The sequence below is a fragment of the Meles meles genome, chromosome X (genome assembly GCF_922984935.1).
Source record: "Meles meles chromosome X, mMelMel3.1 paternal haplotype, whole genome shotgun sequence".
In the NCBI taxonomy this organism is placed as follows: Eukaryota; Metazoa; Chordata; class Mammalia; order Carnivora; family Mustelidae; genus Meles; species Meles meles.
This window is the reverse complement of record NC_060087.1, coordinates 98,226,535-98,241,241: the sequence shown is the minus strand read 5'-3', so window position 1 is coordinate 98,241,241 and position 14,707 is coordinate 98,226,535. Positions and strand designations below refer to the sequence as shown.

The 14,707-nt window shown below is 36.5% G+C and overlaps 1 protein-coding gene and 1 non-coding gene across 5 annotated transcripts in view; both read left to right on the top strand.

The window, feature by feature from the left end:
* Positions 1-14,707, top strand: part of LRCH2 (leucine rich repeats and calponin homology domain containing 2) — a 110,370-nt gene that overhangs the window by 84,695 nt on the left and 10,968 nt on the right. For 3 of the 4 annotated variants that reach the window (XM_045996312.1, XM_045996311.1, XM_045996314.1), the window contains 5 exons: positions 1,301-1,351; positions 4,683-4,740; positions 5,500-5,612; positions 6,008-6,145; positions 6,300-6,377. In XM_045996312.1, the coding sequence (XP_045852268.1) occupies positions 1,301-1,351; positions 4,683-4,740; positions 5,500-5,612; positions 6,008-6,145; positions 6,300-6,377 (438 nt within the window). The remainder of the gene's footprint in view (positions 1-1,300; positions 1,352-4,682; positions 4,741-5,499; positions 5,613-6,007; positions 6,146-6,299; positions 6,378-14,707) is intronic. The other variant, XM_045996313.1, reaches the window with a different exon arrangement.
* LOC123935724 lies at positions 1,688-1,815 on the top strand. Its single transcript, XR_006816997.1, has one exon. It is a non-coding gene; the product is annotated as a small nucleolar RNA SNORA35 (small nucleolar RNA).

The following is a 14,707-nucleotide window of genomic DNA, read 5'->3' as shown; positions in this document are numbered from 1 at the left end:
TTGAATACATTCCCCACCTGCATTTCTGCTTTTTCTGCCCTGTTCCAGGTGCTTAGCATTTTTTGCCTGTACCACATGCAATATCATCCTTGCTCTTTTCCCTTTCTACAGCCCATTTTCCTCCTTGCAGCCACAATGATTGCTCCAAAGAACACAGAAATGAGTTCAGGCCATCTCCATGATTAGAAAGCTTCACTATGTCCCTGTCACTTAGAAGGTAAATTCCTGAGCAGGCCCCTGCTTAGCACATCAACCTCAGCTCATAATCTGTCCTGCTTTCTCTTTCTTTCACTGTACTCTCCCAGTATGGACTGCTCAAAAGTTTTCTTTCATTTTTGCTTCTGTGCCTTTGTCCTTTTGGATATCTTGGAATGTTGTTCATTTCTTCTTTTTCTGGAAAACACCTACTCAGTTTTTCACTTTCTCAGGAGATTTGCCTTTCTCTACCACCCCTTCCAATTCCCCAAATGCCCCTTACCCGTGCCTCATAATATGCCATGCATAGCTTTGTCATTGTACTGAGAAGGTTGTATTACCTGTACAAATGAGTATCTTTTCCCCCTAGACTAAGAGATCCTTGAGTGGATGATATTTTGCTAGTACCATGTCTGACATATAGTAGGCAGTCTATAATCTATTGTTGAATGATGAATAAACATCTTATGTGGTATGCATATTCAAGGTTAAATGTGAAGTTTTTGTATTTGTTGGTAGTAGTCATTCAAAATCATGGACCATTTAATATTATTTTATGCAGTTAAGTTCTTTGTATTTACTTCTAAGCATATATTAGATACACATAATTTTCCATGTAAAATGTTCGTACTTGGGGTGATAGAATTTTTGTATGCCTCCATATACCTCTTTCAGATTGTAGCTTCTTGTTGGCATGTCCCATCAATAATCAATCCTAAATATGGATCTCTTCTAAAAAATACAGAAAATTTTTTTCATTTTTGTTATTTAAGGGATATAGATTTTTTAGGAATATTTTATGTGAATTGATAGTGCTTCTCATACCTTAAAGTGCTTATGAATCAATCACCTGGAGATCTTATTGAAATACAGGGTCTGGTTCATCAGGTCTAGGGTTGGCCTGAGATTCTGCATTTTTCACAAGCTCCAAGAGGGTGCAGATGCTATTGGTTCACAGACCACATATTGACTGACAAGGTGGTTGATGGTATTTTCCAGATTCTTCCTTTAGCAGTTGATCAAAACAGTTTTCAATTTTTCTTTTTTATGTCTAAATCATTTGTATTTTAATTTCATCTTTCATCTTTTTATTTTTATATTTTAGCAAGACAGTGATAATGCTAATATGTCACCACAATCTCCAGTGTCATCTGAGGTACAAGTTCTGTTTTTATATGTGTTTACTTAGGTTTCTTCCTTGTTTCTTCTCTTTAATCTCATCATTCTTTTTCTTTTAAACAATATAATTTATTCACCCATATTAAAAAAATCCACAGTAGTTTAATTTGTGCAAACCTAGCCTATAGAAAATTCTAAGAACGCCATCTTTTGTACAAATATTTATAGTAATAATATTACCTGAATTACTTATTGGAAAATGCCTATAGAACATAGACTTCACTTTATAAAATTCTTATGTTTTATAATTCATCTATATTTTCAAATAAATGTTAAGAACAACTTTGCAATTTTATATTTGAAAGAAATACTTCAGCATTGTGCAATGGCCTTTGGTTTTTCTTGTAACCAACAGGTCTGAAAGCAATGCAAGAGAAACTTCCTTTTTCCACGAGAAACTTCCCTGTGGTGGGTTGTTCCTATCGACAGGAGGGTACACCTTTCTTGTCATCTTAGACCTAAGGGGGAGCATGGGGAGAAGGGTGGATGAAAGTTAACATTTGTGAGATCTCTCCCAAATACTCTGGTGGCTTGAATGACCAATTCTTCTAATTTAGTTAGACCCATTACTTTACAACAGGAGATAAATTTAAAATATTCGAAACAGTATCTTTTCTACTTCAGATTATTTAGTGTTCTAAAAGTGTGTTGGCATTAGTAAAGAAATGATTATGTATTCACTTGGTGAATTCAGAACTTCGTCTAAATGTTTGGAACATCCATATTCATCATGTAACTTTGGTTAATGACATAGATAGTATTTCATTTTATATAAGTGGTATTAATTTTTTTTAAAGCCAGGATCATTTATCTTTTGTTTTGGGTGAGTTGCATTATAAAACTTTTAAATGTTTTTGGTATTAGTTTTATAAACATGTCTAAATTATGTATATGGCAAGTAAAATGGTTTGGATTCTTTTAAGAAGTAATTTAAATTAGGATATCCTAAAATTAGTCTTTGTCACATGATCTTGTTAATCCTTTCTTTTACTTTCAATTATAATAAATGTAAGCATATCAGTGACTAGTTCCCTAGTTTCCTTATGATTTTATCATCTCTGCTCATAGGGAGAGTATTAGCGCCAGTTTTCTCAAATTATATTGCTTTTATAATACGTTTTGCTTGCATTTGGATAAGTCAGATTTTGGGGAATTCGTAACACTTTAACCAAAATAATCAAGATAAACTATGAACTTGTGGATGAGTAGGGTGATGAAAATGTGCTTTGGTGGCTCAACTAACATTCAGCTTGAACTGCGTGTAACATGTTAATCAACAGAAGATTTAGAGAATCAACAAAATTTTGATTACTTCCACTTCATCTGTGAAAGACAATGGTAAAAACAATTAGTATAGTACTATATTATTTTTTAATATTATTTTATTTATTATTATCTTTTTTACTTTCAAGTAGGCTCCATGCACAACATGGGGCTTAAACTTACATGCTTCACTGACTGAGCCACCCAGGCACCCCTGTACTGTTTAGTCATTTTTTCAAGTAGGCTCCATGCCCAGCGTAGAACACACTGCAGGGTCTGAACTCATAACCCTGACATCAAGACCTGAGCTTCAATCAAGAGTCAGACACTTGGTGTGCCTGGGTGGCTCAGTGGGTTAAAGCCTCTGCCTTCAGCTCAGGTCATGGTCCCAGGGTCCTGGGATCAAGCCCCGCATCGGGCTCTCTGCTCCGCAGGGAGCCTGCTTCCTTCTCTCTCTCTGCCTGCCTCTCTGCCTAGTTGTGATTTCTCTCTGTCAAATAAATAAAATATTAAAAAAAAAAAAGTTCCTAGTACTATACTATTAACAAAGTGCTTGCCTATACACTTGAACCTGAAGTAGTCCCATGAACTGGTATTATCCTCGTGATTTTATAGCTAAAGAGATTGGTAACCTTTCCCAAAGTCCCCAGTCAATAAATGATAGACAAGTGACTGAAACCCATACTCTAGCTGCTTCATAATTATTGCAAGCATTAAATAAGATATGGCTGAAATTATGTTTTCTTATCACTGTACAATTTCCAAAGTGCTTTCTTTTCGTTATCTGAGTTAATCTTCACAACAAACACTCCATCTTAAATATGGAGAAAGTCACAGAGAAATTAATTTTTTTTTAAAGATTTTATTTATTTATTTGAGATAGAGCACAAGCAGGGGTCAGAGGGAGAGGGAGAAGCAGAATCCCCACTGAGCTAGGAGCCTGATATAGGGCTTGATCCCAGGACCTGAAGATCATGACCTGAGCCCAAGGCATATGCCAAACTGACAGAACCAGCCAGGTACCCTGAGAAATTGAATGTTTTGCTCAAAAGTTAGCTTAAGCTTTCTAACTCCAAGCTCAGATTTTAAAAATATACTATTTCTTTCCATAGCACACCACACCACTGTGTGAAAGTATTTCGAAACAATGCATTCAAATAGAAGAGATGATAATTTATCATGTTAGTGTCATCTATCACTCCCTATTAGTATGAATGTGCAGGTTTGCCTTATATTATCTACTAAATGTCAAGTCCATAGTAGATAACTGAGTGAATGTTCCTAAATTCACTTACTTTTTCACTGAAGCTTGTTTCACTTTGTGGAGGCTTTGATCTCATTGTTCATTTAAAAAATAATACCTATTTAGTTAGTTAGTTAGTTAAGATTTTATTTATTTATTTGAGAGAAAGAACAAAGGAGAGTGAGAGAGAGCACAAGCAGGAGGAGGAGCAGAGGCACAAGCAGGGTCCCTGCTGAGCAGGGAGCCCCATGTGGGGCTCCATCTGGGATCATGACCTGATCTGAAGGCAGATGTTTAACTGATTGAGCCACCCACATACCCCCAGTACCTATTTTGTATAATCCAGTAATATTCATTTCTCCTTATACTATGAGAGAGAAGTATTTAAAAGCTTAGGGGCGCCTGGGTGGCTCAGTGGTTAAAGCCTCTGCTTTCGGCTCAGGTCATGATCCCAGGGTCCTGGGATCGAGCCCCGCATTGGGCTCTCTGCTCAGCAGGAGGCCTGCTTCTCTTCCTCTCTCTCTCTGCCTGCCTCTCTGCCTACTTGTGATCTCTCTGTCACATAAATAAATAAAATCTTAAAAAAAAAAAAAAGCTTATGTAGTCAGATTAATTAGCAAATATTTGTACACCTTTTAAAATTGAAATGTATAAGTTTGAATTGAAATGCAGTTTGCCTTTCTGTACTCCACTAATCATGGAAACAAATACTTCAAAGATTGGAATGGATATGAATAACTACCTTGGTTATTTTGAAAGAAAAGTGGTTTTCTTTTCTTTTTCTTTTTTCTTTTTTTTTTAGGAATATGATAGAACCGATGGTTTTTCACATGGTCCTTTTGGCTTGAAGCCTAGGTCAGGTAAGTATATATTCTGCAAATAAAATTTTTTGGTTATATGTGAAACTAGAGTTTTCCAGCTTAAGTGGGATTGATTCCATAGTTTTAAATACACATAGATTCTTTCCCCTCTCCTAAAAGTAATTTTCTCTTAACCTTATTTGTCTTTCCAATTCCCATTCCCCATTTCTTTCTTCCTCTTTACCTTCAAGCTCCTGAAACCTCAGCTTTTTGCCTTAGATATACTGCAGTCTTATTTCTACTCTACTGTGACTGCTATTAGAATGACCACTCTGCCAGCAGACACTGTTTGAAATTATAGCACTCCATTATATTGTGGTTTTAAAAAGGGATCTTTTCGCATTTGGCAAGCCCAAAAGAAAATGGATCCATGTTACTTGGCAAGGTATTGAATTATAGTTTTTATTCCTGAATAACTGTATTGACCTTCAAGAATAATTTCCTTTTTCTTTAAAGATAATAAAGGCTGATTTATGTTCAATAATAATTTTAACCTGGAGCATAAGTTTCTAATAACATATGTTTAAATACGAACATGTATAGGTGTTAGAAATCGTTACACTTGTCTTCCCTGTTGCTTTCAATTGTGCAGATAAGTAGATTTCAATTATATTCTATAAAAATATTTAGAATGTATTAATAAGTAATACTGTTTTATGTAGTTTTGTACTGATTCTTTTTTATCATGCCTCTTTTCCCACCGCTGGTTGAGTCTTCCTATTAGCCTTGTGATAAGCTAGGAAATTTCTGTTTTTATAGCTTTTAGCCGCTCATCTCGCCAGGAATATGGGGCAGCAGATCCAGGATTTACAATGAGAAGAAAGATGGAACATCTGCGGGAAGAACGAGAGCAAATACGACAACTTCGCAATGTAAGTGAGCTTGACCTTACAGATCTGCTTTGTTGAAATGGGTTTAACTTGGAAAATTAGCAAGATACCTGAATTTTATAGCAAGGTTTTAAAAATTTTGGATTATAGGGGCACCTGGGTGGCTCAGTGAATTAAAGCCTCTGCCTTCAGCTCAGGTCATGATCTCATGGTCTTGGGATTGAGCCCTGCATCGGGCTCTCTGCTCAGTGGGGAGCCTGCTTCCTCCTCTCCCCCTCTGCCTGCCTCTCTGCCTACTTGTGATCTCTGTCTGTCAAATAAATAAATAAAATCTTAAAAATAAATAAAAATTTTGGATTATATAATGATTAGTAATATAAATTTGTAGCATATGTATTTACATAGAGTATTTGTGATTTATACCCATTTCTTTACAGAATCTCGAGTCCAGGTTAAAAGTAATTTTGCCTGATGACATTGGAGCTGCACTGATGGATGGGGTTGTTCTTTGCCATTTAGCCAATCACATAAGGCCACGCTCTGTAGCTAGTATTCACGTGCCATCACCAGCAGTGGTAAGTTTTATCTACAGTTTCTTAGTTCTCTAAAGGAAGATAGAGCTTCTTGAGACTATCTTTAAATAATATACCTCAATAAATTTAATTTTTATATTGATAAATTTCTGTATAAGTATGCTTGTAATATTTCTTTTTCCTCTTAACGTTGCAGCCTAAACTGAGCATGGCAAAATGTCGAAGAAATGTAGAAAATTTTCTTGATGCTTGTAAAAAGTTGGGTGTATCACAGGTAACTATTATTTTTCTAACAAAATTGTCACTTAAATGCTACTTTGTTGTGTGCATACTGGACTTTTTCTTCACAATCGGATAAATCATGCTTTCTGAACATGAAAATGAATACGTTCCTTTGGTACATTTTACTGAGCTCCAGCTTTGACCATAGCAGCTATCGAATGAATGTGTTTAAGCTGCTTTTAAAGGCATTTATAAAACAGCTACCTGTATGGAAAAGTTCTGTAATCGTACATATCATTGAGTAAATGTGACATAGTGGCTGTATTAAAACTTGATTATGATGTAATTGCTACTTTCATTTTTCCTGCTGAGAGACATTTGGACTCCTTTGTAAATCCATTGGTAGACTTTGATGGGAAGATCTGCATGCAGTGTTAATCGTGTTTTATTTTATTGTTTTTAATTTTTAAAAAGGTGTGATTTATTTATTTGAGATAGAGCCAGAGAGAGAGCACAAGCAGGGCGGGAGGGGAGAGGGAGAGGGAGAAGCAGAGTCTCCACTGAGTAGGGAGCCCATCGTGGGTCTCCATCCCAGGACACCAGGGTCATGACCTGAGCCAAAGGCAGACAACCATCTGAGCCACCTAAGTGCCCTTGTTAACTGCATTTTAAACTTTATTTAAGACGTCAAATTGGAAATCTCAGTAACACATGATATCTCATGGGACAACCTTTGTCTGAAATTTGTAGGAATTGGCTTATGTTTCACATAGTAGTTGCAGTATTATAAAATTAACAAAGGTATATTGTAAATGTATAATGAAAACTAATAATTATAAAATATTGCTTTTTTAGAAAACATTTTAGGCCTAACATCAAGATGATTGACTGTTGAGAGGACATGGTGTTGTTAACAGATCCCAAATAGTTATGTTTTTTTCTCCTTTTTTATTTTTAAAAATTTATTCTTATTAAGATATAATAGACATATAATGTTGTATAACTTTATTATTCATTGTGTTGGTTTGATACTTTAATCTTGAGTTGTGCTGGGTTAGCTCTTTTTACCTGTGTCATCATAATCTGGTCCACAGATTCCACTTTGACCTCTTTCCTCAAGTGAATAAATATAATTTATTTAGAAAGAATCAGTTGAATTACAGTGTAATTTGGAAACTACACTCTGTTCTCCTCTAACTACATCTCTGTGCGTGACATGATATTTTAATGGAACATTTTTAAAGATTTTATTTATTATTTATTTGAAAGAGCGAGTGCAGGAGAGAGAGTGATCAGGGGGAGGAACAGAGGGAGAGGAAGAAGCTGGCTCCCCACTGAGCAGGGAGCCTGATGAGTCTTGATCCCAGGATACTGAGATCATGACCTGAGCTGAAGGCAGATGCCCAACCGACTGACACACTCAGGTGCCCCTGACATGATGTTTGAAAAATTTAATTCTTCTTATTGGAATTTAAAAAAATTTTTTGAAGATTTTATATATTTGTCAGAGAGAGAGAGCACACATAAGCAGAGGGAGAAGCAGGCTCCCTTCTGAGCAGGGAGCTGGATGCTGGACTCCATCCCAGGTCTCTGGGATCATAACCTGAGCCGAAGGCAGATGCTTAACCAACTGAACCACCAGGCATCCCTAAAAAATTTAATTCTTAAATATTTTTATGTTAGCTCTTTCTTTTTTGTATTCAATCTCTTATCAAGAAAACAAAAATTAGGAAGGTTTGTTTTCTAGTTGCATTATATTCATTGCATTATATTCATTTTTCTGTTTTACCATTTTTTTTTTAGAGAATCTTTTTTTTTTTTTAAGATTTTATTTATTATTTGACAGACAGAGATCACAAGTAGGCAGAGAGGCAGGCTGGGTGGAGGGCAGACTCCCTGCTGAGCAGAGGCTTAACTCACTGAGCCACCCAGGTGCCCCTCTGTTTTACCATTTTTAAGAGTTTTGGGGGGCATTCTCAATAAACATTCATTGAATGAATGCACCTTTTAATAATGAGGAAACTGAGGCAAGGGAAGTTAGGGAACTTGTCCAAGGTCACATCTTTAATAAACAGTGAAGTCAAGCTATGAATCCAGGTGGTCTAACTTCAGAACATATCCTTTAATGTGGATATTCTCTATTTTTGTTCTTTTACATGAAAGAAAAGACATTGCAACAAACTCCAGATACCTTCTTGGTACCATAGGCAAGGGGGATCAGTTAGGAAGATCTTATGAAAACTATTCTACTTAGCATACTCTAATCTCTCTTTAGCTTGTTTTAGGGAAGGTCTAGTGCCCCACTGAAGCTTGCCATAAGAGGCAGTATGAAACGACCAGTTATCAACTCCCATTTTCAAAATTCTTCAGCTGCTGGCAGTGGGGAAAGAGTTTAATAGTTAGCTTCAATTTGTTTCCCTAACTTAGAAATGGTAATATAGAGTTAGTTGTTTCATTTAGGTTTTTTTCATTTTAAGATTTTTTAATTTTCATTTTTAAAAATTTTTTGAGGTATAATTGACATACAGAAAAGGTACACAATTTGTTAAGTTTTGACATGCATACACCGTGAAATCATCACCATAGTCAAGATAACACACATGTTCATTACTCCGAAAACTTTTCCTTATGTCCCTTTGCAATCTTTTTTTCCCCAGATAACCACTAATCTGTCTTCTGTTATTATAGTTTAGTTTGCATTTTCTATCTAGAGTTGTATATATGTTGTATATAAATGGAATGATAGAATATGTATGATTGTTTTCTGGCTTTTCTTCAGTCAGCATAACTGTTTTTAAGACTCATCAATGTTGTTGCCTGTATAAATAAGTCATTCCTTTTTATTGCTGAGCAGTATTTCATTGTATGAATATATGACAATTTGTTGATCCATTGACCTGTTGATAGCCATTTGAATTGTTTCCAGTTTTAGGGGACCACTTAGACAAATAAGACAGCTATGAACATTTATATACAAGTCTTCAGATATATACATTCTTTTTTTTTTTTTAAGATTTTATTTATTTGACAGACAGAGATCATAAGTAGGCAGAGAGGCAAGCAGACAGAGAGCGGGAAACAGGCTCCCAGCTGAGCAAAGAGCCCTATGTGGGGCTTGATTTCAGGACCCTGAGACCATGACCTGAGCTGAAGGCAGAGGCTTAACCCACTGAGCCACCCAGGTGCCCCCAGATATATACATTCTTTAATTTGGAGTAGATATCCAGGAGTGGAAAGACGGGAACATATGGTAGGTGTGTACTTAACATTATAAGAAAGTACAAAACTGTTTCCCAAAGTGGTTGTACCATTTTATATTCCTGTCACCACTGTATGAGTTCTAGTTCATCTACATTTTCAACCAATATTTAATATAGTCAGTGTTGTTGTTTTCTTTTTTAATTTTTGCCATTCTAATAGGTATGTACTGGTTTGTCAGTGTGGTTTTAATTTGCATTTCCTTGAAGACTAATGATGTTGATCATCTTTTCAAAAGCTTATTTGCCATTTGTATGACCTCTTTTATGACGTGTTCTAATCTTTTGTCTGTTTTTTAATTGGGTTGTTTTCTTCTCATTGAGTTTGAGATTTCTCTACAAAGAAGGGACAAAGTCCTTTATCAGATGTGTGAATTACAAATATTGTAGCATGAGTCTTTGGCTTGTCTTTTCATTCTCATTATAATATCTTTCTTTTTAAAAAAGATTTAATTATTTATTTGACAGCAAGAATAGGAACAGGAGCAGGGTGAGTGGGAGAGGGAAAGCAGGCTTCCCGCCAAGAAGGGAGCCCAATGTGGGACTCAATCCCAGGACCCTGGGATCACGACCTGAGGCGAAGGCAGATGCTTAATGACTGAGCCACCCAGGCGCCCCTATAATATCTTTCAAACAGTAGAAGTTTTATATTTTTTGAAGTATAATATATCATTTTTTAAAATTCTGCTTTTTGTTTCAAACCAAAGAATCCTTGCATAACTCAGGGCCACAAAAATTTTCTCCTATGTTTATTTCTGTAAGTTTTATAATCTTTTTTTTTTTTTAAAGATTTATTTATTTATTTGATAGAGAGAGTGAGAGAGAGCATGAAGGGAAGGGAGAGCAAGAAGTAGACTGCCTACAAGTTGGGATCCTAATGTGGGGCTCGATCCCAAGACCCCCAGATCATGACCTGAGCCAAAGGCAGATGCTTAACCGACTGATCTACACAGGAGCCTCTAGAAGTTTTATAATCTTAAGTTTTATATTTAGGTCTATGATCAAATTTTTGTTGTGTTTGTATATGTTGAAATATAAGGATAGTAATCCTCTTTTTTCACACCTGAGATTAGGCACACACATTGATTTTTTTTTAACATTGTTACTGAAATATAATTAACATACTGTAAAATTCACTGATTTAAAGTATATAGTTCAGTGGTTTGTAGTATAGTCACAGAGTTGGGCAAGAGTCACAACAATCTAAGTTTAGAATATTCTTTCTCTCCCCAGTTTTTATTTAAATTCCAGTCAGTTAACATACACTGTAATATTAGTTTCAGGTGTAGTATTTAGTGATTCATCACTTACATATAATACCCAGTGCTTATCACATGTGTCCTCCTTAATACCAGTCCCACTGTCCACCTCCTCTCCAGCAGCCCTTAGTGTGTTCTTTATAGTTAAGAGTCAGTTTTATGTTTTGCCCCTTTCTTTTTCCCCTTTGTTCATCTGTTATGTGTCTTAAATTCCATATATGAGTCAAATCATATGGTGTTTGTCTTTCTATGACTGACTTATTTTGCTTACTATGGTACTCATTAGATCCATCTATGTCCTTGCAAATGGCAAGATTTCATTCTTTTTTTCTGATTGAGTAATATTCCATTGTGTATACCACTTTTTTTTTTTTTAAGATTTTATTTATTTATTTGACAGACAGAGATCACAAGTAGGCAGAGAGGCAGGGCAGAGAGAGAGAGGAGGAAGCAGGCTCCCTGCTGAGCAGAGAGCCTGATGTGGGGCTCGATCCCAGGACCCTGGGATCATGACCTGAGCCTTAGACAGAGGCTTTAACCCACTGAGCCACCCAGGCACCCCTGTATACCACTTTTTTATCCATTCATCAGTGGATGGACATTCAGACTCTGTCCATAATTTGGCTATTGTTGATAATGCTGCTATAAATATCAGGGTGCATGTATCCCTTCAAATCAGTATTTTTATGTACTTTGGGTAAATATCTAGTAGTGCAGTTGGTGGATTGTAAGATAGTATTATTTTTAAATTTTATTTATTTTTTTAAATTTTATTTGATTTTTTCAGTGTTCCAAGATTCATTGTTTATGCACCACACCCAAGATTCATTGTTTATGCACCATGTAGCCCCATGCAATCTATGCCCTCCTTAATACCCACCACCAAGCTCACCCATACCCCTACCCCCCCTCCCTTCCAAAACCCTCAATTTGTTTCTCAGAGTCCACAGTCTCTCATGCTTCATCTCCCCCTCCAATTCTACCTCTTCATTTTCCCCTTCCTTCTCCTAATGTCTTCCATGTTATTCCTTATGCTCCACAAGTAAGTGAAACCATATGGTAATTGACTTTCTCTGCTTGACTTATTTCCCTCAGCATAATCTCCAGTCCCGTCCATGATGATACAAAAGTTGGGTATTCATCCTTTCTGATGGAGACGTAATATGGACCATATCTTCTTTATCCATTCATCTTTTGAAGCCCTCTTGGCTCTTTCCACAGTTTGGTGATGGTGGCCATTGCTGCTCTGAACACTGGGGTACAGATGGCCCTTCTTAAGATTTTATTTATTTATTTGTCAGAGAGAGAGAGAGAGAGAGCAAGCACAGGCAGACAGAGTGGCAGGCAGAGGCAGAGGGAGAAGCAGGCTCCTTGCCGAGCAAGGAGCCCGATGTGGGACTCGATCCCAGGACGCTGGGATCATGACCTGAGCCGAAGGCAGCCGCTTAACCAACTGAGCCACCCAGGCGTCCCCAGATGGCCCTTCTTTTCACTACATCTGTATTTTGGGGGTAAATACTCAGTAGTGCAATTGCAGGGTCATAGGGAAGCTCTATTTTTAATTTCTTCAGGAATCTCCACACTGTTCTCCAAAGTGGCTGCACCAACTTGCATTCCCACCAACAGTGTAAGAGGGTTCCCCTTTCTCCACATCCTCTCCAACACTTGTTGTTTACTGTCCTGTTGATTTTGGTCATTCTGACCGGTGTAAGGTGGCATCTCAATGTGGTTTTGATTTGAATCTCCCTGATGGCTAATGATAATGAACATTTTTTCCTGTGTCTGTTAGCCATTTGTATGTCTTTGGAGAAGTGTCTGTTCATGTCTTCTGCCCATTTTTGACGTGATTATGTGTTTTTTGAGTGTTGAGTTTGAGGAGTTTTTTATAGATCTTGGATATCAGCCCTTTTCCTGTAGTGTCCTTTGCGAATATCTTCTCTCATTCTGTGGGTTGCCTCTTTGTTTTGTTGACTGTTTCCTTTGCTGTGCAGAAGCTTTTTATCTTGATGAAAAGATAACTTTTGAATAATCTCCATCCTGTTTTCCAGAGTGGCTGCACCAGTTTGCATTCCCAGCAACAGTATAAGAGGGTTCCCCTTTCTTCACATCCTCACCAACATCTGTTGTATCCTGTATTGTTTATTTTAACTATTCTGACAGGTGTGAGGTCATATCTCATTGTGGTTTTAATTTGCATTTCCTTAATGATGAGTGATTTTGAGCATCTTTTCATGTGCTTGTTAGGCATCTATCTTGATATCTTTGGAGAAATGTCTACTCATGTCTTCTGCCCATTTTTTAACTGAATTACATTTTGCGGGGGTAAGTTTTGTAAGTTCTTTATAAGTTTTGGATACCAACCTTTTGTCAGATATGTCACCTGAAAATACCTTCTCCCATTGTGAAGGCTGCCTTTTGCTTTTGTTGTTTGTTTCCTTCACTCTTCAGAAGCTTTTTATCTTGATAAATTCCCAATAGTTTATTTTTTCCTTTTGTTTCCCTTGCCTCAGGGCACGTATATGGTAGGAATTTGCTACAGCCTATGTCAAAGAGGTTACTGACTGTGTTCTCTAGGATTTTGATGGGTTCCTATCTCACATTTAGGTCTTTATTACATTTTTAATTTCTTTTTTCTGTTTGGAGTAAGAAAGTAGTCCCATTTCATTCCTTTGCATGTTGCAGTCCAGTTTTCATAACACCCTTTACTGAAGAGACTATCTTTTTTCCATTGGAAATTCTTTCCTGCTTTTTTGAAGATTAGTTGACCATATAATTGTAGGTCCTTTTCTGGGTTTTCTATTCTGTTCCATTGATCTATGTTTCTGTTTTTGAGTGAGTATCATATTGTTTTGATCACTACAGGTTTGTAATATAACTTTAAGTTTGGAATGGTGATGCCTCCAACTTTGCTTTTCTTTTTCAGGATTGCTTTGATTATTTGGGGTCTTTTCTGGTTCCATACAAATGTTAGGATTGTTTATTCTAGCTCTGAAAAATACTGGTGGTATTTTGATAGGGATTGCATTCAAGATGTAGATCGTTTTGGATGGTGTGGACATTTTAACAGTATTTGTTCTTCTAGTCCATGAGCATGGACTGCTTTTCCATTTCTTGTGTCGTATTTAAGTTCTTTCATCAGTGTTTTATAGTTTACTTTGTATAATGTTTTTTCTACACCTATTGACAGGATCACATGGTTCTTATCCTTTTTTTTTTTTTTTTAAGATATTAATTTTTTTAAAGATTTTATTTATTTATTTGACAGAGAGAAATCACAAGAGAGGCAGGCAGAGAGAGAGGAAGGGAAGCAGGCTCTCCGCTGAGCAGAGAGCCCGATGCGGGACTCGATCCCAGGACCCTGAGATCATGACCTGAGCCGAAGGTAGCAGCTTAACCCACTGAGCCACCCAGGCGCCCCCTTATCCTTTCTTTTATGAATGTGGTATATCATGTTGATTAATTTGCTAATATTGAACCACTCTTGCAACCCAAGGATAAATCCCATTTGATCCTGATGAATGATTCTTTTAATGTACTGTTGGATTGATTTGCTAGTATTTTGTTGAGAATTTTTCATCAGGAATATTGGCTTGTAGTTCTCTTTTTATGTGAGTCTCAGTCTGGTTTTAGAATCAAGGTAATGCTGGGGTTGTAGAATGATTTTGAAAGTTTTTTTAAAAAACTTTTTTGAAAGTTTTGAATGAATAGGTATTAAGTCTTTAAATGTTTGTTAGAATTCACCTGTGAGGCCAACTGGCCCGGGACTTTTATTTGTTGGGAGATTTTTGGTAACTGATTCAGTTTCTTTGGTGGTTAGTGGTTTGTTCAAGTGTTATAATTTTTCCTGTTTCAGTTTTGGTAGTTGA